Genomic DNA, 26,105 nt, shown 5'->3' with positions numbered 1-26,105 from the left:
GTTACGGGTACAGAAGTTTCTTTCAGACATTGTGTGGGATAAAGCGTGAGGTTAAATGGTAGTAGGATAAACAATGGCTTAACAATGTAGAAGAGATAGAGAAGAGAACTTGGTCGTGAATAGGCCTGGTTATTGGGTAGAATCAAGCAAATGAGAAATCATACCTCATTACTAATGAGTTAACATTTTGTTGTGATTTAATATTATGAGTTTTATGACATCAATGTTACCAAAAAAAAAAAACCGAGTAATAATAACAACTGTACTCTTTGATTTTCCTTTGTATTTGATTCAGTCAAATTCCATCATTTCTCTCAACCCTTTTTCCCTCTTTTCTCCGCCACCTCCTCTTCCGCCTACCGCCGCTGCGCTTTCTCTCTCCTACAAATATAAACCCCGAATTTCTTACCAACTCTAAATCATCAATTGATTATATCTTATTTACGAAGTATTTATTGATCAATTTCAGAGGTCTGGAATGGATTTGTTCTACAATGCAAAAACAGTCCGATTAAAGAGCCACCATGACAAGTACTTAATCGCAGAGGAAGACCAAGAATCCGTTTCACAGGAACGAAACGGGTCAGTCCGAAACGCAAGATGGATCGTAGAACCGGTTCAAGGTTCGAACAATACAATACGACTCAAGAGCTGCTATGGGAAATACCTGACCGCGTCGAACCAGCCGTTTTTGCTGGGGATGACGGGTCGGAAGGTGGTTCAGTCAATGCCACGTAGGCTTGACTCGTCGGTTGAGTGGGAGCCCACCAAGGATGGGTCACAGGTTCGTTTAAAAACTAGATATGGGAATTATCTTCGGGCCAACGGTGGGTTGCCGCCTTGGAGGAATTCTGTTACTCATGATGTTCCTCATCGGACTGCTACTCAAGATTGGGTGGTTTGGAATGTTGATATTCTTGAGATTTTGGATTATGCGGATAATAAAATGGAGGATTTGAAGCCCAAGGCGAAACCAATTCCGGGTTCGGGTCTTGAACAGGGTTATAAGGTTGAGCATTTGGATTCTTTTGGGTCGGATTTGAGCTCAGTTTCTCCTAATGGGTCGGGAAAGTATGACAGGCAAGAGGTAATACTACTCCAGTATTTAACTTTTAATGTTACTTGTTTGGTTGATTTTTTTTTTTTTTTTTTTAAGTAAGAATGAGTAAATGATAAATGTGCTTAACAAATCAAATGTCAATTATTTTAGTTGGTTAAACTTTTCAAAGGTCGAGACTTAGATCAAATCTTGTTTGTATCATTGGCTCATTGCACTTTTTGTCCCTTGTTTGTGACTTACTTTAGGCTTATAGGGGGGATATTTCATTTTCATACTCAATTTTAGTTAGCTAAACTTTTTAGGTTCAAGAATATGAACAAATGAACAAAAAACAATAAAGTTGTATCATTGTGCTTTTTGTGACTTGCTTGTGACTCACTTTACACATGAACAAAGGAAATTGCTTTTAGGCTTATAGGGAGGGAATGTTCCATTTTCACACTCAATTGAAATTGGAAATTAATTGTGTGAGCACTCTATTATAGAAAATGGTTTGTCATATACTCATTGTATAGTTGATTGAGTAGAAATTGGGTATCTACGGATCTACCTAATACTTCGTAGTTGTTTGAGTGCTGAAATGCTGATTTTATTTTGGGTTTTTGAATTTTGCAGTCAACTGACTCGGGGACATACTCACCGCCTAAGCAGGATGGTAGGCTAATCTATTACCATGTTGCAGATGACTATGGTGGTGTTAATGATAGTGTGGAGGGTAGCTCCTTTATGTTCAAAGGCCACAGTGTTGCGGAGCTAACTCAAAAATTGGAGGAAGAGATTGGGCTCGAGGATATATTAGTATGCACACGAACAAAATTGAATGGGAAATTGTATCCCCTTCGCTTGCAACTTCCTCCAAACAACACAACCATGCACATTGTTGTGGTTCCATCAACTTCGAGATGTAAGTTTTCTTATCTATCTTGTTAACACTTATTCTGGTCATATCTGATGTTTAATGTATGTTTGCCTACTGCTTTGTACTTCCTAGGTTTAACTTTGTAGAATTGCTCATTATAAAACAAGAAAGTAGTGTTTCACAAGCATAGAACTCGTATAAATATCACTTTTCATTCATCTCTTGCATTCCCTCCATATGCTATGAACTCATACTGAAGACATGGGGTCAGAATGTTCCTAACTGTCATTATGGTATACTAAAGAGCTTGCTATGATACACAATACCATTCAAAAATTCTTTGGCATATTGGGTTCGCATAAGTAGTCACTTTTCTCCCACATTATTTCAATAGAAAAATAGCTAGACTTTGCTTGCCAAAATTTTCTATGGGAAACTATATTACAAATGTGAATGTGATCTCTCCTTAGTCCAGTACTGAAATAGATTGTATTGTAGATTGATTGGGGAGGTGTTTGGGTATTGCAAGTTGTCTTCGTTCATGGCTGTGTCTCTTGATTTATAGATGAGACGGGATGAAAGCCCTGCAAGGGTTTGGTCGAGTTTTTATCACACTATGTCACCTGATAAACTTGCTATACTTCATATAGAAAATCTGCTTTAAGACTATGACGTTTGTATTCAACTGATTGCACTTTACATGATTAGAGAAAGTCGTGCTTCCAGGATGGTAAAAAGGCAATTGTAAAAATTGTATTTGATGTGAGTACATGGTATGGGGAAATTGTCTGTATAGCTCTAGCTACTTTACTAGTTCATCTTTCAATTGAAACTGCTGATTCAAATTGCTATTCACTTCAGTATGGGTGCTGGCTTACATTCTAATTTGCTGTTGGATTTTGTGACTCTGGTTCACCTATATACAAATATTTTGAATAGTTGACCACTGAAGTTTGTAGATCAATCATCAATGTGTGACTTTTATGTGTATTACATATAATTAGAAGTTGGATTTTCATGTATGCAAAAGTAACATACGGAGTAGCCATCTGAGTTACTGATTTCTTGCAACTTCAATCTTTCCTGCATGAACTTTTGGAACAAATTCTATAACGGGACTAATTAAATGTTCGCTGTTATGTTTTCATGTTCCAGTGGCAGAAGAATTCACAAAAGTGGGAATTTCATGACAAGCTCATCAAATCGAGTTCTGTACATGGGCATGAGATGTTGATACATATTCAGCAGATATTCAAGTTTCATATAGGGTTTGCCTTAGCAAGTGAAGATAATACAATACTGGAGTCAGGTTCCATAAGCAAGTTAGTCGCCGATTTTGTGTTGTTGCCTGTGACTTAGTTGAAGATGTGCTCCATATATTTTTTTCATATGTTTAAGGTTTTGAGCTGATTTTTGTAGAAGCTATGATCTTCTGGCAGTTTTGTGTTGCTGCTTGTAAATATATATGTTCTTTTGGAGATTGGTTAGTGTGTGAGAGATTGATATATGAATAAAGAAATTAGCATTAGACAGTATCTCCAGAGTTCATATTTTAATGCTAGTTTAAAGTTTTTAATATGTACTTGTATACTCGTATAAGTATTTATTAGCCACAGACAAATACATTCGTCACCAAAAATTGTTTCCACCTGATCTAACTGATACTAGAAATATACAAATTGTATCAAATAGACCATATATTACCAGTAATCCGCACATGAACAAATACCATCTTTGAAGTGGTGGAATCGAGCTCGATCTCTCACAATAATCTCAACGCCAAATATCTTAGATATCAGTTTGGTGACTTCATGACAGTCACTACAGACACGAAGGTTTTTGAATATGCGAATGGGAACACCAGGTTTTAGATTTAAGAGTCCAAATGCAATGGCAAGTCTTTCACTGTGTAGCTTAAGTGCATCTTGCTTTTGATTCTCATGTTCACCATCCACCAAGGGTGCTTGTGAAATCTCAGGCCTATATCCTGCCGTGTGAAGTCTCTGATTCATCACATCCAGAACCCGGTAAATGTCCTCCGTTTGAGAGTGAGAAGTGTCCCCTGCGAAAAATTCATGATGGATGCCATTAATTTCCAAGGAACTACAGCCAGGTTCTTTCTTTACGCCTCTATCAGCCATCAACTTTCTTATAAGACCGACTTCATTCCATCGAGAAGCTGAGGCATAAACCCTGGAGAGAAGCACATAAACACCACTGGAGGTTTCTCCCTCAGCTTCAAGGATCTTTTCAAACACTTGTTCACTCAGTTGTATGCCTTTATTTTTCTTGCAACAAGCATCAAGAAGACTTCTCCATATAACCACATCAGGTTTCATGGGCATGTTTGTTACTATATCTAAAGCTGCTTCTATTAATCCTGCACGGGCAAGAAGATCAATGAAGCATCCATAGTGCTCTAGCCGAGGTTCAATGGAGTAATCTCTAACCATTTTGTCAAAATACTCGCGACCTAATTCAACCATGCCACCATGATTACATGCACTTAAAATGCCAACAAATGTAATTGCATTCGGCACTAGCCCCTCAACATTCGTCATTTCATCAAAATGTTCCAACGCCAACAAAGATTTTCCATGCATAGCAAGTCCAAGAATCATGTTATTCCACGAATTAACATCGCGCTTAACCATGCCATCAAACACCTGCTTAGCCAAGTCCAACATCCCACATTTACAATACATTTCCACCAATGAATTATTCAGCAAAACATCACTACCCAGCTTCGCATCACAAACCCTCAAAACATAAGCATGAGCCCAAACCCCTAAAGACAAAGCTCCTAAACCAGCACAAGCAGAAATAATACTCTGCAGAGTATACCCATCAGGCTCAAACCACCCCTGCATCTCTCTAAACAATCTCAACGCCACATCAAACTCCCCAGACCGAACGAATGCATCAATGATCGCATTCCACGACACAACACTTCGTTCAGGCATTTCATCGAACACCTTACGTGCACAATCCAAGTACCCACAAGAAGCGTAAAAATGAATAAGACTGTTATTAACATACACATCAGACCCAAACCCAAGTTTTAAAACATGGGTATGAACCTGTTTACCTGCAAATTCATCAAACAAGTAAGCACAAGCTTTTAGAACAAAAGGGTAAGTATGCTTATCTGGGTTAACATTCCCATCAATCAACATGTTACGGTAACATTGAAAGGCTAATTTTTTATGGGTATTACTGATTGCGCAAGATCTAATAAGGGTATTCCAAATGAAGGAATTGGGGTTGTGAATTTGGGAGAAAAGTGTGAGAGAATAATGAATGTCAGAGGAAGAAGAGAAGTGCAGGATTCTGCTGTAAAGAAAGTGGAGGTGTTTAGGGTGGTGAAGTGGGGTTGTGCGCAGTGTTTGGGCGTGGATTTGTTTGAGCTGAGTCATGGAGGAGCATTGATTGAGGAGAGAGAGAAGGTGGTGGACATGGTTGTTGTTGGTGGTGGTTGTGCTGGAGGAGGAGAGAGAGTGGGGTGGTGGGGTGGTTGGGGCAGCTATGATCATTGCTGAAGTGCCAGAATCTAGTGGTGGAAACTGGAAATTGGATCAAATTATCCATTTTTTTTATGTCATGAAAATCTTTACAAAATTCAAAATATCAAATTGTCATCAAAGATCTAAATTCTATTTTCGTAATAGTCCAAAGTTCGGAAAGATGGACTTGGACCGGGTATGGGACAAGCCCATGGGCTTTAGTTTGACAAGACTTAGCCCACCGCAAATTTTTAGCTGGTCTCACGAGCAACAAGCCATAGCTGGCTGGTCCCGCACTATAAAAATGAACATTTTCTAGAAATAAAATGAACATTTACTAAAAAAAAAAACAAACATTTAGTAATTGAACATTGCATGATCAAAGTGAGTGAAAAATGGAAGACGACGTGTAGTAACATCAAAGCCAACGAGGAGGAAAAGCCATAGTTTTGCTTAGGATTGTTCATCGGTCCAAGACCGGACCGACCCGGACCGGACCGAGGACCGAAAAAATAAATTTTAAGAACCAAAGAACGAATCGATTAAGCAAGGACCAAACTTGGACCGGACTGAAAAATCGATTCAAAACCAAGACCGAGCCGGTTTGGAATGATTTTAGAATTTTTATTAAAAAATTTCCTAAATTTTAACTAATTTATGGAAAACTCGAAAAAAATAAAGGAAAAACAATATTTTAACGTTTTTATTTGTATGTTTAGTACAAAAAAGCTTTATGACTAAAAATTTTCAAGTTTGTTAAGGATAATCTTAATCATTATTAAAGGTTTTATATATCATTTTAAAGAAAAAAAAAAACCAGTCCGGTCCAAGACCGGTTTTTATAGGGTTTTGGACCGGACTGAAGATCGGGAAAACAAATTTCTCGAACCAGAGACCGGGCTGATTATTTTGGTCTGGTCCGGTCCATTTTTCCGGTCCGGACCAAAGTTTTAACACCCCTTAAGTTTTGCTAAGTAGCGGAAAATTAGTTTAAAACCCTAAAAATCAATTAGAAACAAAGCCAGTTCCCAAAATAAAAAATTTTAGACAAACAAACAACAGGGTATTCACATATCGATCAAAGGAGAGAGAAAAATACCAAATAAATGAGCAACCGTTATTAAGAGAGTGACAAACGACACGCGTAAAATTGGGAGAAGAAAGGAAGAACGAGAAGCACGAATAGCTTCACTGCTAAACCTGGCAATCCTGACCCGACCCGATTGATCCGACCCGTAACCCAAAAGTTGACCCAAAATCATTGACCCGAAAATGACCCAAACCCGAACTAACCCGACCCGAACCCGACCCGAAAATGAGTTGACCCGAACAGGACCCGATGACCGGAAGTGACCCGACCCGAATGACCTGACCCAAAATCGACCCGAAACCCGAACTTGACCCGACCCGATACCCGAAGTGACCCGACCCGATTTTAACTCAAATTGATTGACCCGAATCGACCCGACCCGTACTGACATGACCCGAATCCTAAGTGAATAGGGTGAAATAGTGAGTTACTTAGTTTAGGGCTTCTTTATTTCCTACGTAATAGGTACTGTAGACACCCATTTGTGTCTCCCCAAAACCAAACCCAGTGATGAGTACCTTTCACGTCGAATCATAATCGAATGAAGCGAAAGTGTGGAAAGTTTAGTGTTGCGGAAAGTTTTAATCCTTTTCTCTTCTCTCTGTTTTTGAAAACATATTTTAAGAAAACAGTCAATCCAGTTTGGTTGGTCCATGATATGGGTCCAATAATAGTGTAGTTGGATAGGGCTTGACAAGAGCTTTCCAACGATATATTATAAGCCCAATTCCGATGAATATTGAGGAAGTTATGGCCAATTTACCAAACTGAGCCCGGTTTGAGCCTTATGTACGACCCAATGATCTAGGGGAGGGCCTAATAGTCTTCTAGATTCTTGTAGAAGGTTCTTTTCATTCCTAATTCAATTAGCATCGATAAATTGACTTTTGTTGACTTTTCAGAGTTTTAATTAAAGTCAAAGAGCATTTTTGAGGGAAATACGATTTTATCCTCCTGAACAGCAATTTTTATCTGATTTTAGAAAACGCGTGAATTTCTAATATCAGCGCTTGGCGCCAGCTGTAGCGCCTGGCGCCAGCATTGGCGCCTGCCGCTAGTGTTGGCGCCTGCCGCTAGTGTTGGCGCCTGGCGCCAACAGCTAGCGCTGGCGATGGTTCTGTTTTCTATGCGCCAGACTCTGTTTTAGTAATTTTATCTTTTTGACTGATTTTCTCTATAAATAACGTCGTAAAAACTCCGTTTTCATTCACCTACAACCAGTTTTTACCTATAACCAGTTTTCAATTCTCTCTCATTCTCTTTAATCATTCACCATCTCTCTCTCTCTTTCTTTTTCTAAACTAGCTTTTTACATACAAAATTCCGCATTCATTAGATCCAGAAACACCTAGCCATATTCGAAGTTGTCTTCGCCCTAGATGTGAAAGGTTTAATTTCTGAGGGTTTGGTCCCAAATCTCTCTTTCAATTATTTAATTTAGTTGTTTTGATTTATTATTTTCCTTTAAGTTACTAACGTGTGTATTTTGTTATTAGAAAGAGGTACGAGGCATCAAAGTAAGTACTTTAATGGTTTTATTGTTATTATGATGTAGAAATCATGCTTAGATTGTTATTATGATTCCTAGTATCATGTCTAGGGTAATTTTAATATCAAGTATGATTAAAAGTACGATGCCTTTTATGTTCTTCCTAATATTTATGATTGTTAGTATCATGTTAGGGTTAAAGATTTGATTTTTAATGCTCAGTGACATGCTATTAATCTTGTTAGTATCATGCCTAGGATCTTGCTATTATTATTATGCTTTAACATGAACATGTTGATGATTATAATTATTTTTATGATTATTTATTATGTTGATGATATATTTATTGTTATTGCTTGATCACACCTTTAATGCATGTTTAAAGGGAATTTTGTACTTGTAATCACGCTTAATAAGATATTAATAATCTTGTTAGGGTTAATTTGATTATAATTCAAGTGATCGCCAATAATAGTTTTATTTGTGCATTAAATTCAACCAACATAGATAAACAGGTTTAGGGTTAATCCTATTGATTGTATGTTAGTCAGAAAGTGCACATGAATACGATCAGAATAAAGTAGAGGCCTATTATTAGAACAGGTTCAATCTCTTTTAGGTTGGATTTGTACCTTCATCCCCGAACCCTTATTTGGTTCAAGACCTTATGGAGTTGACGACCTCTTGGATCGTTAAGGGGTGTAACCTTCACCCTGTGAACGGTTTACAAGTTCCTAAAACTTGTTGGCGACTCTTTTGCTCTATCTTCTTCCCTTTTGGACGCCACCGTACTTTAGTGTATGATCACAGTGGGGTTCAAGCAAAGGGGATTAACGCTTGAAACTTATTCCCTACAGTTTTTGGCGACTCCGCTGGGGAGGATTTCTATTTTAATTCCTGAATTTGTTTCGGCAATGATTTAGAATGAGTGGATGAGACTCGAAACGTTCTAAGTATTTCATGTGCGTAATTTTGATTAACATTATTGTCATATGCATAAAAAAGATCTCATTGGAAAGACCATCCGTAATGAGTTAAAAATATAGGATTTTAAACGTAGGAAATTTGAGAAATATCTTTCACAACTAGGACCGAAATAACACTGCGCGAAACTGGAAAATTTTATCGAGCACAAAAAGCTGCTGAGGCATGTGGGAATTAGCGCTAGGGGCCAGAGCATTGGCGTCAGACTTTTAAATGTATCTCCAGAGGCGCTACAACTAAAACCTGGCGCCACTCTGTTTGCTGGCGCCAAGTTCTTCCAATACCGAGCCAGAAATATGCGTTCTAATTTTGACCAGTTTTTAGCACTGTTTGCTCGATCCTACTTCCTGATTGAATTTTTCTCACTTTTCTGAAACCCATATGTGTTCTACATATGGACATAACCCCCTCGGAAATCATGCTCCATCTACTTGATTGAACGCTTTGAGCAACAAAGGGTACATCCGAGAATGTTGAATTCATCAAACCATGGAAGCGAGTTTTTCTAAATTCGCGGTGTCCCATCCACTCGCGCCAACCCTTCACGGTTAGGCTTCCGCGCGGTGCATCCGGACAATTAACCATGGACCCTCTATTGACTAACCCATATCCCAAACTTTAGAGAACTAGAGCAATGGTTAGGTTGCAAACTTATTGCATCATATTGTGCCTACTTGACTAATTGTGCATTATTTGTTGTGCATACTCTATGTGTTTTTTCCTAACCGTTTGGTTTGATTTGTGATTAAGCCTAAATAAACTGATTAATGACTAAAGGACTTTGCTTAATTAATTAATTAATTTGATCTAATAAACAAACATAAAATCGAGTCATAGTTCCTTTAAGTCAACCCGGATTTTTATTCCCGTATACTGCACAAGCGTCAATGTGTTTTGGTCATAGCCGGAGTTCTAGGAAGAACTACGAGTCGTACAATATATGGATCTATAGCCCCGAGTTTTATCTTTAATTCGGAGTTGGTTTCATCCAAATCAGAGTCACAGATCAAAAGTTATGACTAAAATACCACAGTCTATCCAGTTTAATGCATATACGCGAGGTCTTAACTTAGTCTTTGCTTGAGTCTAGTCACATAGTCTAGCCTCATGGTCATGACACGAGTCTTAACATGTCACCTACACTCACTAGTCTTAGCACACACTTTGTACATACTCTTTTCACACCATGACCATGTCTTAGGTTCACGCATGAGTCGGTTTTTTCCGTTATTTGAGTTGGGGGTACATTCTATTCCTATTTTTTTTGTTTTTCATATCTCTCCATCTACATCATCTTTCTCCATATCAAAATATTCATTCTTCCCACCTTCTTCCATCCATGCATGTTGAATCGAGTTTGAGTCATGTGATTGACAAAAAAAAAAAAAAAAAAAAAAAGAGGGTAATGATGAAACAAATGCACAAGGCAAGCTTCTCACCAAGATTTCATGCTTTCTTCTTCTTTTTTTTCAAACCCTTTCCCCAATAAGTCTAGAAGAGACACCCTTCATCCTCCTTGAATTTATTTCCTTGGTTGGATTTGTACCTTCATCCCCAAATATCCAGTCATGGTTCCATACCACTATAAAGTTAACAATCTCATGGATTTTGAAGGGGTGTAACCTTCACCCTGTGAACGGTTTACAAGTTCTTAAAACTTGTTGGCGACTCTTTTACTATAGCTTCCTCCCATTTGGACGCCACCATGCTTAAGTGTATGATCACAGTGGAGCTCAAGTGTGAGATGCTTGAAATATTCCCTACACGTATCCACATCACAAAACCAAGAGAAACTGATTTTGTGGATATATAATTTTGATCCAATTATTATTTTTTTGGATTGGTCTTTTTGTAAGCTTTCCAACGGTTTATCATAAGCCCAATTCCGAGTTAATACGAAGAAGATATGAGCAAAAAACTAAAATTGACCCAAAACCGACACCCTTTCACTAAAACGGCCATATCTTAAAATCTACAAATTATTTTGACCTGATTCTAATGGGTTTGAAAGTATACTTGATTATATTTCCAACGGTATATTATATGCTTTATTCCGAGTTACGGATCAAAAGTTATCATAGTTTTGAAAACATGTAAAAAAACTGGATTTATCGTGCAACAGTGTAAAACGCCGCGCCACGGTATGAGCTGATGTGGCACGGTGCTTTGTACTGTGACACGGTATTTTTCATTGTGTCACGGTGCTTTTTCCGTGTCTTTTCCTCGTTTTCTTACGTGTTTATGATCAAGACGCATTTTTGGACCAACTATACACCGCGACACGGTGTGCTTGATCGAGCCACAGTGTGCCTGACTGTGCCACGGTGGACTTGACCGTGACACGCTGCCCAACATCGTGTCAAGGTGCCCAGATTAGGGTTTTCTATGGCTCTTATCTCTTCTAGGGTTCCGTGCATCCCCTATTTGTCTCCTCTATAAATACAGACTTGATTTATGCAGTTTGGAGGCACCAAAAATCATTCTCTCTCTCCCTACACCAAATCATTTTCTCTTCCTCTCTTCTACACCAAAAAATCATTCTCTACTCTCTCTATCTCTCTCTCTCTCTCTCTCTCTCTCTCTATCTCTCTCTCTCTCTCTGTCTCTCATACTCTAAGCCTTAAACTTATATTCCTAATTACATCATTCTTTCCTTAAGCACTCCAAGGAGTCCATACTTAACCCGGGGTTCCGTCTTTAAACCAAGGCGTGAAAAGTATAATTAACCTAGGGTTTGGACCAAATCAACTCTACTTTTAATTTAATTTAATTTAATTTTAATTTAATTTATATTTTTATTGCAGTTACTAACAATTTATTCATGATGTAGCATTTTACAGGAGCGCGTGAAATGTGAGTAATTAATTAATTTAATTACTTATTTTATTTTAATATTGCTAGTATCATGATTAGGTTTATTTATATTTGATTTGACTAACAATTCATTGTTGAATTTCTTCCAATATTAATGTAAATTTTTACTATATTTTATGATCACCATATTGCATATTAAAGGGAATATGTAATTGAAAATCACGACTAATAAGATAATTTGGACAACCGGTTTAGGTTCCTTTAATCTTGTTATAAATCGAAGTGATCACGATATTTTAGAAATATATGTGTTGCATTAATATTAAACCAATTTAGCCTAATGTTAGTTTGGAGCAAATTGAATCTTTGTTTATATGCCTTTGAGATCGCATGAATCACTTTTCACTATAAGAATCGAGTAGAGGCCTATATGGGCGAATGTGACTCCATGACTCACTTCGTACCATCATTCCTGATCCTCCTTTCGTGGTTCCGAACCATATGGAGTTAGTAATCTCATGGATTATGAATGGGGTGTAACCTTGACGGGTCAATCGTTGTTGCCTATCGTTCACTACTAGAAAACAGGTCATTTCCGACAGAACGGTTCCGACGGACACTAAAATCCGCCGGAAAGTACGAATTTTCCGACGAATTTTATTATTTCCGACGGAATTGTAATCCGTCGGAAAATTATTCACTTCCGACGGATTTTTCGTCGGAAATGTTATATTTTCCGACGGGTATAATTTCCGTCGGAAATTTCCGACAGATTTAAATTCCGTCGGAAGCTACCGACGGAATTTACATCCTTTCCGACGGACTTTAAGTTAAAAAAAAAAAAGAAAAAGAAAACACCCAAAACCCTAATTAAAACGGCGCCCCTTCCCCCTTTTATTTTACTGATTACGCTCTCTCTCCTCTCTCAGCCTCTCTTCTGCTTTTCTCTCCTCTCAGCCTCTCATCTTCTCTTTTGATCTGCTCCTCTCATCTCCTCTTCCATCTCCTCTCTCTTCCCTCTTTTCTCTTCTTTCCTCACGGATCTCCTCTCTTTTCCCTCTTTTCTCTTCTTCTTCTCTCTTCTTTCCTCACTTTTCTTTCTCATGGATCTCCTCTTTCTTCTGATATCTGCCACGAGAAAGCTTTAATGAAGGCCGGCGCCGATGGTTCAATTCTCTTTCTCACGCCTCTCCTCTTTTTCCTTTGCTCATGGTCTTTTTGGTTCATATTAATGGTTTATATGGTTAAATTCGACCATGAAATCCCTAGATCTAGAGGTTTCATGGCCGAATTTAGCCGTATGAAACCAAATTCTAGGAGAACTCAAGATCCAAGTTGGTGTTAAGGTATGTTATCCTGATTTTAATTTTTTCTTTTCTTTTTTTATTTTTTTATTTTTTAGTCGAATTTTGGATTTTTTTTTTAAAAAATTCACTGGTAATTTGTTGGTTGTAATGGTGGTTTTTGGCAGTAGTGTTGTGGTTGTATTTTTTTTTTTGTTTTTTTTTCTTAATTTTTGGGTGGTCTTTTGGTTAGAACTGTAGATTTGGGTTTGGTTTGGGTGTTGATGTGGATTTGGGTTGGTTAGGGTTAAGTGAGTGGGTTATGGTGGTGGGTTTGTTTCGGTTAAGGTGGTTGCCGGGTTTTCTGGGTTCTTCGGACAGTTGGGTTAGGCCGTTAGGGTAATGGGTGGTGGTTAGTGGCGGTGATACGCCGTGCCGGTGGTGCGCAGCGTATTTTTTTTTAATTTCTTAAAAGAATTTTCCGACAGAAATTCCGTCGTAAATTTCCAACGGAAGTGTATCCGTCGGAAATTTACGACGGATTTTTCCGGCACCGGAAATACCACCTTCGACGGAAAATTTCGTCGAAAAAGTGTTTCCGACGGAATTTCCGACGAAAAAGGTGCTTTTTCCTACGAAGCCTTTTCCGACAACCAGTTCCGACCGAATTTCCGTCGGAAACGTGTTTTCCGACGGATTTCATGGTTTTTCCGACGGAATTTTTCCGTCGGAAATGGCCTGTTTTCTAGTAGTGGTTGTCCCTATATTCGTGGTTGCCTTTTTATGATCCGTGAACAGTTTACAAGTTCCTTAAAAACTTGTTGGCCGCTCCCTACATTCCTTGTCCCTAATCGTATTATGTCAATTCTCACTTTCTATGAGTACCAAGCATATTCTCCACATGCTTAACATAGGCACACTTCAAACGACGCCTACAAAGTGGGTTTCTCAACAACAACTTCAAAAAGAAGTTACTAGAGCATCCTCATTGTACAATAATCTATCAGTTGAATCCCTTCATCATTTGGATGTCAAACACATTGATGTACATGTAGATATGGGACCAGTACAATGAACATCATGGGACTCAGAGAACAAAACACAAATAGAAACACTAGCATGTGACCAAAACAAGCAACATCAGGAAAGCACACTCAACAATAGACCACCCCAATCAAAATCAGCCTACTAGAATCAACATCAAGCCACCAGAGTCAACATCAAGCCACCAGAGTCAACATCAAGCCACCAAATTCATCGTCAGCCTAGCACAATCAACAAAGAACATCCAATTCAACAAGGGACCAGGACATAGTAAAATAAATTAGGGTTTGCACAGGGACTCATATTATCCACACAAAACAGCCGTAATATCAAGATTAAAACTAAGAACATTAGAATAAATTAGGTTTAAGAAGTTACGATGCGAAATCAGTTTAGAGGAGTGTAGTATATGGGTAGTAGATATGCAGATAGGTCATGTACACGTCATCCGACTCAAGGCCTTCATAGAGTCCAGATCTGATGCGCTTTGCACCAATAGTTAGGACAACACTACTCTCAATCTACTCAGGGGAATCGGAAGGCTACAAGACTTCACTGTCAACCAGATCTACTAGGCCACAATCCCTAATTGCAAATCTTGCATCAGCCACCCCTTTAACACCTTCACCGACCACGATAGCAGTAGAAATCTTCCCCACAGAAGGTTTCTAAACCAGATCTAAGGCAGAAGTTCGGTCAATAACTTCTTTAGGTCAAGAAACCACCGCCACTGGCTCCCTCTCCTCATTGCTAGAGATTAGGGATGACAACAGGTTAGATTTGGACCGGGTCCAAGTGGATCCAAATCCATATCTGTTTTTGAACACGGGATCCAGATCTGATCCAGGCCCACCGGGTAAGAAAATTGAGGATCCATATCCAGATCCATCGAGTCTTATGGATCTGGGTCCAACACGGATCCTAGATATTTTGCTTAATTTTTAACAATAAATATGATTTAAAAGACAAAATGTGCATGCAATTTAACCCAGATTTCAACACGGTTCAATACTCAGAAGTACTTTAGTCTATTAACTATTATGAAAAACAAAAGCCTAATTTTTATCTATAACCCTTATAAAAGTTGAAACCCCCAACTATTCACTCTTCACTGTGCTTAGGAACAGTAATTTCTTGTGCTTTTACTCCACTACCCCCAACATTAATGAATTTCCAATTCTGCCCTAATTGGTTGATGCCTGTTGCTCTCCCACCAACTTCCTTCGATGTCTCTCTTCTCTTATCATCTCATCTCAGAGAAAAAAGGTTGAGTTGCTTTTTAGGGGAAACAAGGAGAGTGAAACCAATGATGGCGGTGAGCTCAAAACCACCGATCATACCTTCGACGATGGTTATGGGCTTCGATTCTTCTCAGCGTTTCCGATTTCGGGCGGTTGCTAAGGTTACGATTATGGACAATGGTTTTCTGATCTCCAGGTATAATTCTCTCTCTTTTTTCTCTTTCTTGTTCAAATTGATCCAGTTTTCATCTATTCTCTTCAATTAGATTTTACCTTTTATATATGAATGTTAACTGTTTTTTTTTTCTCGTCCTCCTGTTTCTCTATTTTGTCTTTAAAATAGGCGGAAGGAGGAAGATAGAGCAAGGTTTGGTGGACTCGAGTTTGAGTTGGATAAACTCAGGTGTTATTGGTTGTTTTATATTTTTTTTTATTTCATTCCTAGAATTTTTTTTATTGTTGTTGATGTTTATTTGTGGTTTGTGGAATTGATGGAATTTTACTTTGATTGATTGAGAAACAAGATCAGTTGAAGTTAGGCGATTTTTTTTGTGAAATTCGAACTTAGTATTAGTCTCCCTTGATTATAGTTCTGTTTGGTGGACTCGAGTTAGAGTGTTTTTATCTTTGATTTGCATGATTTGGTGTTCTCATTTTGTGAATTTTATGATGTTTGTGTCATATGTTATATGCTTTATGTAGATATGAGCTAATTTGGGTAGGCAGGTTTTGAGAAATGGGAGATCTTGAGATGATTATCCACCTTTTGGGGCAAATTGAAGAGCAAGTGAGTGATTTTCTTATCCTGAATTGACTATTAAATTGTTGGGTTCGTGGGGTTTTTCTTGGTGCTGATTGCATTGGGCAATTGTTCTCATTCATCCTTTGTCTTCTTCTCGCTCATACCTTGCCAAAGTAGGGGCTTTCTGAATTATGGTATGCTTTTCCTCTCCCTCCCCTCCCCCATCCTCCCTTCCTCCCTTTTTGGGTAGGGTGTTTCTGCTCAGGTACATGTGTCAAAGTGTTTTAATACATCGTTTTTAGGTTGGTTTGTATGTATTTGGGAGGGATGTCTGTGTACAGATTTGTCTATGTCCAAGTATTAGCTTTTTAACTTTAATGCATCATATTATTGGTCCAAAACAAGTGTTAGTTATCTACAACTCCTTGTTATTGTCTGAATATTTAGTCATATGCTATTAAGAGTCACAACTTGCATGTAGCTACTCTTGTCACCTCCTGTTTAAAAAGTGAAAAAAAAAACTGCATTTAACCTCACACTCACTCTCATCCTCACGGGCCTCACCCCCTCACAATTACAGTCAAGTGCTGAACTGTCATCTTTTTCCATACTTTACCATTGATATAAATGCATAATCCTCTATTTCTTGTAATTTTGCAGGTTGTAAATAGATTTTTGTTTTAAATTTGTTATGGTGGATTGAATTGATTTTTTGTTGTTGCCCTCTTCACGTCCAAACTACAGTCAATGTTGATATTACCGGACTCCTAGGAAGCAAGGATTTTCTCTTGGTTATCTCTTAGTCCTTAAATTTGCTTTGGGTTTTGTATTTTAATGCTTATTTTTCTATCAAATGCGTGCAAATTTTGGTTTTAGTTTAGGCATATTGTGGCTTAGCCGCCTTTGTTCTAAGCTGCAAGTCTTTTCAGATTTAGCTGTGCAATTGTTTAGTTAATTGAATTTTTTTCTAAGATTTGTTTGGATTCTTAATAGACTTGGTTTATGTTTAAGCAATTTGTCTGTGTGACTGTTATTAATTGTGAAAGGTTCTATTGTAAATTAGATTTCTTTATTTCATCTAAAGAAATAGTTTAAATTTGGTAATATGGAATGGCTGAAAGGTTCACTTGCTTATTCTTTGTAAACGTCTTCAGGCAAAAGCTATGCATGATGCTTGCTGCTCTTACTGCAACCTATGTCAAGTGTTTAATGTTGTTATAAGTAGTTTGGTTTACTGCTGAAATGCATAGGTTCTTGGAATGCAGTTCAAGAACCGTTGCAGACCAATCCAGATCTAGAGGAGGGTTTTTGCTGAGCTCTGTTGTGCCGTTTATGGTTTCGTAAGGTCTTACCTTATATACTCTTGCTACGTTTATAGATTCCCCTGATTGCCAATCTTACATCAGACCATCAGGAGAAATGTGACGAGAGATTTGAGTGTTGTGCTATTTTGGATTTTTTTTTTTTTTTTTTTTGCTCTGCCACTTAAGCTTGTATACAGTATAATACAATGGCCCTGGATGTTTTTCGTTATTTGCCTTCTCTGCATATATTGAGAGGAAAATCGTTCTTATTGATGCCTTTGATCTTTCATGTCTATAAGTCTATTTACTTACGGAAGACATCAAGCTCTGCAATATTCTTCGGAATCCATGCCTCTATTTCTGTGGCTGTGTGCTAATGCATGTGTAAAATTTGTTTTGATTGTAATACCCGATACAAATTCACAAACATAGCGACTAAATTGCAATTTTCAGGGAAGGTACAGCTTTTGCTTAAGAATTTATTGGCATATAATAATATTTTGCCTCAAAATTTTGTTCAATTTGATGGCTGCATTAATTAATGGATAAATTGGATTTTAACACCTGACAAAAGGCTGAAAATGGTTTTTAACACCCCCCAAAAAAAAACTTTTATTTTAACACCTCCCAAAAATATAAAAGTTGGAAGTTAACACCAGTTAACGATTTCCGTCACGGAAATTTAACGTGGGTCCCACAAATTGGCTTCAACTTCAATTTTCACCCAGCAAAACACGAAACTTCCTCTCTGAACCTTCATTTCATTGATTTTATCCATTACAGATTTTTGGTGCTCATAATTTACAGATTTACAGATTTTTGGTGCTCATAAATCAAACCATACAAAAAATAAATAAAAAAATTCAACACCGGTTCATCTTCTCCTTCGTTGGAGAACAAAGCGACTGAGAACTTCCATTTTTTTTACCACCAATTCCGCCGCCCATAAAGGGCCCTCTACGGCTACTGACCAAGCCTTCGCAGCCAGCAAACATGTTTTGTCCTCTTCCAACCAAAACACTAGAATAGCCACCATAGAAACCACCACTCCGGACAACCAACAGTGGCGAAAATCGATTTCCCCAGCGAATCCAACTCGACCAAACCTCCAGGCTATTCCCTCAAAATCGTTGTGAACTCAACCAGCAAGCCCACAATATCCACCACACAGCTCGCCTAAACTCTGCAACCAATCTCACAGTCAAATTTTTCAGAGCCACCACGTTCCTTACCAGCACCTCCGCGAGATCTTCCACCAGATTCGCCAGCGAAGCCACCTCGGCCCCCCTCACCTTCCCCGTCCCGATTCCATCCCCCCTTCTCCGTCCTGATTTCGGCCCTCCACCCGTCTCAAAATGTCTCAATTCCCCCAATTTCATCAAGCTTTAACTCAATCAAGCCCTAATTTCCAACTCCGAATCGGTCGCGAAAACGACGACGACCTTATTTGGGCTACTATCCAACGACTTCCTTCTATTAAATGATCAAATTTTGCTGATTATTCGTCGAAATGACGACTGTGGTGGTGTGGGAGTTTCTACCATTAATGTAACCAAGCTTGATCGGAATCATCGCGAGTGCATTTGGGGGTGGGTGAAGGGGGATGGGTTTGAAAGGAGGTGGGGGCTGGCTGTCGGGAGAATTGTCAATGGCTGTTTGTTGGCCGGTGCCCGGTGGGCAAGAACGAAGGAAAGAGTTTGGGATGGCAGCCATGAAGATGAAGGGAGGAAGAAGACGAAGAAAAGATGAAGGGAGGAATAAGAAGAAAAAATGGGATGGCAGCCACGAAGGTGGGTTTCGTAAAAAATTGAAAACGAAGGAGAGCGAAAACCAATTTATGGGACCCACGTTAAATTTCCGTGACGGAAATCGTTAACTGATGTTAACTTCCAACTTTTATATTTTTGGGAGGTGTTAAAATAAAAGTTTTTTTTTGGGGGGTGTTAAAAACCATTTTCAGCCTTTTGTCAGGTGTTAAAATCCAATTTATCCTTAATTAATCAAACCTAAAGTGTAATGAGACTTCATTTTTCATTGTGTGTTGCAGCATTACTACCACCTTCTTATGTGCTTGAAAGAACCCCAAGGCAAAGGCTTTGAGTTGGCAAGAAAACATATTTTATCTAGCTTATTACAGCTGGAACAAATGCAAAAATCAGCTGAGTTTCTGAGGTCTATAGGATGCTTGACAATATTGTTCTGTTAAGTGTTTTGTGTATTTATTACAATACTTTTTTTTTTGGGAATTTTGATGATTATAAATTGCTGAAATTATATTTATTATTATAAAATACTTATTTTAAATTATTACACCACTTGTCTTTTCTGGAAATTTTACACACCATATTCAATTTGACAGTAACATTTATCACCACGTTATTTATCAGAATAGTAACTTTAGGCTTCTTCTAAGGTGGAATATTGTACCAATCCATTTCATAATCTCGAGGTTCTAGGGTCATTTAAGTCAATAATTCTAAGTACTATTTCATAATATGCAGTTTAATAGAATTATTGATGTGCTGTGGATACCATATCTGTCTCCTTTGTCTTTCTTGTTCTAATTGGTTCAATTTTCATCTCTTCTATTAGATTTAACCTTTTATATGAATGTTGACTGCTTTTGTTTTTTTTGTTTATTTCTCCTCTTTTTTCCTTTTTTTTTTGCCGTTATTTTTTTCTCATCCTCCAGTTTCTCTGATTTTTCTCTAAAATAGGCGGAAGCCAGAAGGAGGAAGACGGAGCAAGGTTTGATGGATCTTGTTTTAGAGACATTATGTTGGACCCTGTTGTTTTATCTACTAGCTAGGTGCGATTGGCTAATGTAAATTAATTTTTTCTTGGGTTTTCGTTTAATTTTTATGATTATGTTGAATATTTGGAGTTTAATTTTATAGAACATTGTTGAATTTTCTAGGGCATAAAGTGAAGAAAATCAGGAGGAAGGAAGAGAAAGAAAGAGAGAGGTTTGGATCTTAGAGAATCCCGGCCATGGTGCGTAATTTTTCATTTCTAGCTGCACACGTTGGAGAATTACAGGGGTTGGTGGTCATGATTGAATTAAAGAAGATATTCTTGACCGAGTCGTCAATATTCATGCCCAGCTGAGTTCATTCGAATCTAATTCAATGTGATTATTTTCTTTTTCTTGTAAATATGTTATTATTTAATTGATCTGTTTAGTTTAATTCTGTTGCTCAGCCTGGTGATGTTTTATTACTCCATAATCATTTTAATCAATTTGGCTAATTTTTGGGAGTTTTGTGATTATCTTTTGAAACCTTTTTTAAAACCAGTTTTGTGATTATCTGGGTGTTCTTAAATTATGTGAAAGTTACGGTTTTTATTACTTCAAATGGTAAACTTTTTAATCAACTTTGTTTTTTATACAAAAAAATCTTGGGTTTTTAACTATGTAGATGTTTAATTACAAGTACAAGAATCTTCTGTCAAGTGTTAACTTGACGAAGGATTTTATTTTTACAGCTATACAAATCCAATTATACAAAGCTTGCAAAAAAAATATATGTGCAGCTCAAGGATTTGGTTGGAATCGGTTCATGGGCTTTTTAAGCAAGTATGTAACTCATACTTTCTTCTTGGGCTCTACATTGGTTAAAAAAATGACACAAATGAGTCATGGGATGTCGGTGACTCATAGTTGGTATCTTAATAATCAATCTGATATTCTGATGTTTTCTTTTTTGAATGGTTTTGGGATATTTGCGAGGTTTTAATTTTACATGTACATTATTCTAGGTTGTTATTTTTTTTCCTTTATGTTTGATACCTTTTGTATGCCCTAGACACAGTTATATAACTGATGACATGTTATTGAATTTTGAAGATTTTCCTCTATGATATGAACCGTAATCAATTAATATAAATGAAGGACTTGGCTTATTTTGTGTTTTTTCTCTTAATTTCCTATTTATGTTGATTATTGAACAATGCGGTATTGATTTCATGATTAGTATCCTAAATTGGTTGAATCAATTTTCTGTAGGCTGAGAAGTTGTACACAAAATTGCAGTTTTGGGTTGTTTGGTGAAAAATCTCATTCTATAAGTTTTAAAATTTTTCCTTTTAGTATTATTGTAAAACACATATCTTGGAAAATGGCTTGATGCAATAGAGCTGGAAGAGTTTCAATATTGACGTTTTATAGTGGCCAAGGAAAGAAAGTGATGTGGATTGGTTATTAATTAAGATTTTGATGTGCTAAATATCATAGGTAGATTGTTGTAACGTGGATAGCGTTTAGTAATCACTCAATTATTGATTGGTTGGTCTAACAAACTACTATGCTAGCATCTTTAATTTTAATAATCATTTTACACTGCCAAGTTAAAGAGTTTTGGTATAGCATAGTGTATGCTAATGTGATAAAGAGTTTTAAGTGAATGTGTAAGGTCTAGCTTATTAAATTCATTTAGCTTAGTAGTTATGTTAAAAGGGAGCTCTAGAGTTTGTGGAGTGACCTTTATTAAAGGGACAAGAGATGAATGCATAGTTTAGGTATGTGAGTTGTGAATTACTTGAAAACGAAAGGATAACTATGGTTCTGTTATCCTAAAAATCAGTTAAGCTAAACAAAAATAAGTTAAATTTAGCTAATATAAATTAAGTTTAAACAAGTAGAGGTTAACGAAGCTTAATTGAGTCGTTATGTTGTGAGGAAATTTGTGTCATTGAGTGAGAATATGAAGAAAAAGCTAAAGACTTTTCTCTATCAGTTGGAGGGTTAGGGCTCTCATAGGGTGGAATTGAATGCCTAATTATAGAGCGACTGAGCAAATGTAGGGAGCACTTTTTGTATGTTTGTATGATAACTTTCTAGAGCTTCTGATCAATTGTTGGGATTTGCTATCCTGTTATGCAGGGATCACATCATTTTTTAGCAAGGCTGAACATTTTTTCGATTAGGAGAATAGCTTTAAGGGGTGGCTGAGCATGCATATCTGATTATCTGTTCAGACAGCTTGTACACGATTCATAATAAGATGATGTAGTAATGATTGTCCTATCTAACTTTCTTGGCATGCTATATTTAATTTTGTTTCAATTCAAAATTAATTGCATGATAAAAGGGTCGTTTGAGCCAACAATTCTACAATGAAACCCAAATGGGGATAGTACTATAATCTTTTCAGTAGTTTTTAGCTCTTAGGAAGGAGTCATGCTTGGTAACGATGGATGATGAATCACTTTCAGATTTAGACTATTCGACAAGGATAGAGATGGTATGAATTCTTCTTTGTTTATTCATTTTGATTTTGGTTTTCTGGTCATTTTGTATCGTATGATGATTTAATCTTGTGTAAATCTTGTTTTGGGTTTTTTATGTATTACCTTTTACTTGCCTAGCTTGATTATGTTGGTTTTAATTAGGAATTGATATTGTGATTGATTGTATTTTATACTTGATTTAATTATGTATGATTAGTTTGGAAAGTATGTGGGATTATAGTAAATTTAATATGTGGTTGGTTTTATATGATCTAATTGGTCTAATGGACCTGTTCATTATAAGATCTAATGGAGTCTGATTCCTTATATGATCCAATGAGTCTGTTTGATTTTATATAATTAGGAAGTCACCGTCGAGAAGATGTCAAAATGGAGAGAAGAAGACTAGAGGTCATTATTGAGAAGCTGATATTCGGGTATGTTTTGTTTAAGAATGTGGGCTTCCAAGCTTTTTTAACTCCATTGAAGTTGAGAGAATGCTTTAGGTGTCGACAATAATTGGTATATAAAGTAATCATCTTAGTAAACAAGGGTGATGTGGCCCTTTATTGTTTGATTTTGTAATTATAAACATTTGTGTCGTAATATGTTTAGTTGTTAACTACTACTTAGAGCAATGTTCTATAGGAAAATGTACATGGAAATAACTCAATAGTCAATAAATTTCCCTAATTTCAAAGAGTTATGTTTTTTTGAATGTAATCAATTCACCAAATTTCCCTGTTATATACAAATATCAAACTTTCGTAAGCAAGGCAATGCTTTGGAATGAGTTTAATTTTTTAGCATAAGTAATAAGGTGTTTGCAATTAGTTTAATTTTAAAAGTATTATAAATCATTGTCCTTGGTATTTTGAAGTGTAATCTGATTTTAATTTTGCAAAGTCTAATTATATTTTAATTTAAATTTAAAAGTGTAAGTATAACCCATTGTGAAAATATTTGGCAAATTTACTTTGAATGTTTATGGCTTTTTTATCAAAGGATGACCTATTATCCAAATAAAACCATATAAGTTAATGATTATTATAAGTTGGAAGATTAAGAGTATGAAAATGAAGAAAGGTGTCGTCCAACAGTCAAATAACAACAAATAAAACATAAATATTAATATACATTTACAGTATAAGTCAAGTATTACACTATAATATCAATTTAGTAGTGACTTGGACATTAATTATGAATAAAGAATCGAACTTATTTCTAATGAGTAAAATTACGAAACACGTTATATACATATGTTTTTAAGCAGGACGCTGCTTTTACCATTCACATGCATACAAACCTAAACACATTACAGTCATTAAAACATATCCAATTAACATAAATCAAACTTGCATGCATTTTAATAATCTTCAAGATAACATATTTATTAACATGAACAAAATTACATATCATAGCGTTGGGGGGCGCGCGCATTGTGCGCGCACCAACAACTAGTTTATTTTTAAATGTCAGTTTGTCATGGAATGTCTATATTTGCTTACAATTTCACATTCATCAACCACAAAGATCCAACAATTACAACTACTATATTATAATGGCAAGAATGATGCAAGACTAAATTGATGAACACTATACAACGGTTAAAAAGGAATAACGAACTATTAATTAAGGAAGAATTAAGGTATCCGTTCAGTTTTTGATTTGGATTTAGTTTAAATCCGATCCAATCCGAAATATAATTCGGTTTTCAATTTTCCAATCCGATCCGATTTGAATTTCTTTCCCGATCCTATCCGAATTAAAAATCGGTTATTTGGATCCGATTCAAAAATCCGAATTATAATATTACCTTTGGATCAAATTATTCGTAACTTTGGAATATTATTTGTGAGATATTAAATATTCCAAATTAGGACCGGAGGTAGTATATTTTTTATCAGATGATACGATTATAAAAATAAAGCTGTAATATAAATACAAGTCTTCAAAATCATGATTAAAATAGATAATTCAACATCAAGTCATTAATTAATTAATGCAAAGTCTACCTAATTTTTTTTATGGTATTATTAAGTATTTGGAACGATTTTCCTAGATATTGTTGAAATCAAAATTAATTCCTACTTTGCATTGTTTTAAAAACTTATTCCCTAAATAGTGTCCACGTAGGATCAGACATTAGCTTTTTTTTTTTTTTTTTTTGTAAGGTGTAGAACCGCAAATCCTGTAGTACGAGTACACACTACACAGTACAAATCTGTACAATGATGATAAAAATTCAAATTGGGCCCTACAAAAAAAAACACATTTTCTCTTACCACGTTCTTCTCTATCTTCCCATTTTCTCTCTCCTGTACTTTCATTCTTGTTTTCTTAATTGTAAAACTCAAATCTTGTTTGATTTGATCTTCTCTGTTCTTCCTTTCTCTAAACTCAGCTTTTAATTGTAATTTTTTTTCTTTTGATTTTCTAGGTAATATTATACAATTATGAATTTAGGGGAATATCTCAGCATTCAACCTAAAGAACTCCAATTCCATGTATTTTTTTTTTCTTCCTGTTTTTCTTTGTAATTTTTTGCAGTTGGGGCTGTTAATAAAAACTTGCAGGGTTAAATGGTGAGATTATATCAAATTATCAGTGGGATGGTTAAAAAAACTTGCAAAAAGAAACGGCAATAGAAAATTAGCAATATTGGTTCTTCATATACAACCGCTACCAACAATTGCGGTTGTACATGTAAAACCGCTATCCTTCCTTGCGATTCTACATAACCAAAAAGAAAAAAAAAAACCTAATATCCGATCCTACGTGGACACCATTCAGGGAATAAGTTTTTAAAACAGTGCAAAGTAGGAATTAATTTTGATTTCAGCAATATCTAAGGAAAACGTTCTAAGTATTTGAGCTAAACTTAAAAAACAAAAAAAATCATATTTATATAAGCTTGATTTTACAATTCGGTTTTCGGTTTGAATTGGATCCATTAGGGTCAATCCGATCCAATCCGAAAATCCAAAGTTTTAAAAATCTCAATCCAATCCGATTCAAAGTTCGGATCCGATCCGAATTGATAATTCGATTTGGATTGGATTGAATTTCAATTTCGAATTATGGACACCCCTAGGAAGAACAACGTCAATTAATTAAAATGAAGAACAATATCAACTAGTTAAAGTTGAGTTGTTCAACTCGAGTTCTTCAGCGGCAGTTTGAGGCAACATTTGTAATAAATGGAAGAACAACATCAATTAATTAAAGTTGGGCCATAACTCCATTATTAACATTAACACGAGAGTTTGATTTCCTCCCTCCTTCATGCTTAAATTACCTAATGCCGGAGATTGTAGTCCGCCGCGAGAGATCGATGTCGATTGCCTTGATGAGGTATTGTGGTTAGATAAATTGGGGTAGAGAGAGTGAGTGAGAGTATGGGGGAGTGTCGGTAGAGAGAGGGAGTTAGGCCCCGTTCGTTAGAGCTGCTCTGCTTTGCTCA

The 26,105-nt window shown here is 36.5% G+C and overlaps 2 protein-coding genes and 1 long non-coding RNA gene across 8 annotated transcripts; 2 read left to right on the top strand and 1 right to left on the bottom strand.

The window, feature by feature from the left end:
• The first annotated feature begins 248 nt into the window (after positions 1-248).
• LOC110713855 lies at positions 249-3,454 on the top strand. Its single transcript, XM_021892291.1, has 3 exons — positions 249-1,087; positions 1,676-1,964; positions 3,075-3,454. Exons 1-3 carry the CDS (start codon positions 479-481, stop codon positions 3,107-3,109), a joined length of 933 nt encoding a protein of 310 aa, XP_021747983.1. The 5' UTR covers positions 249-478; the 3' UTR covers positions 3,110-3,454.
• Positions 3,455-3,481: 27 nt separating this feature from the next.
• LOC110713854 (pentatricopeptide repeat-containing protein At1g59720, chloroplastic/mitochondrial-like) lies at positions 3,482-5,561 on the bottom strand. The gene has a single exon (XM_021892290.1). It carries the CDS (start codon positions 5,450-5,452, stop codon positions 3,620-3,622), a length of 1,833 nt encoding a protein of 610 aa, XP_021747982.1. The 5' UTR covers positions 5,453-5,561; the 3' UTR covers positions 3,482-3,619.
• Positions 5,562-15,353: 9,792 nt separating this feature from the next.
• Positions 15,354-23,417, top strand: LOC110713549. Of its 6 annotated transcripts, none has more exons than XR_002509983.1 (7): positions 15,354-15,563; positions 15,711-15,770; positions 17,375-17,454; positions 19,461-19,614; positions 20,131-20,222; positions 20,331-20,990; positions 23,007-23,417. It is a non-coding gene; the product is annotated as an uncharacterized LOC110713549 (long non-coding RNA). The 6 variants fall into 6 exon arrangements; XR_002509981.1 differs by having other exon boundaries at positions 15,711-16,900; XR_002509982.1 differs by having other exon boundaries at positions 15,711-17,454; positions 20,331-20,543; positions 20,900-20,990.
• Positions 23,418-26,105: the final 2,688 nt, after the last annotated feature.

This window comes from Chenopodium quinoa, unplaced genomic scaffold (genome assembly GCF_001683475.1).
Source record: "Chenopodium quinoa cultivar QQ74 unplaced genomic scaffold, ASM168347v1, whole genome shotgun sequence".
NCBI classification, from domain to species: Eukaryota; Viridiplantae; Streptophyta; class Magnoliopsida; order Caryophyllales; family Amaranthaceae; genus Chenopodium; species Chenopodium quinoa.
Note: the sequence above shows the minus strand (reverse complement) of the source record. Positions and strands in the feature narration are given on the sequence as shown.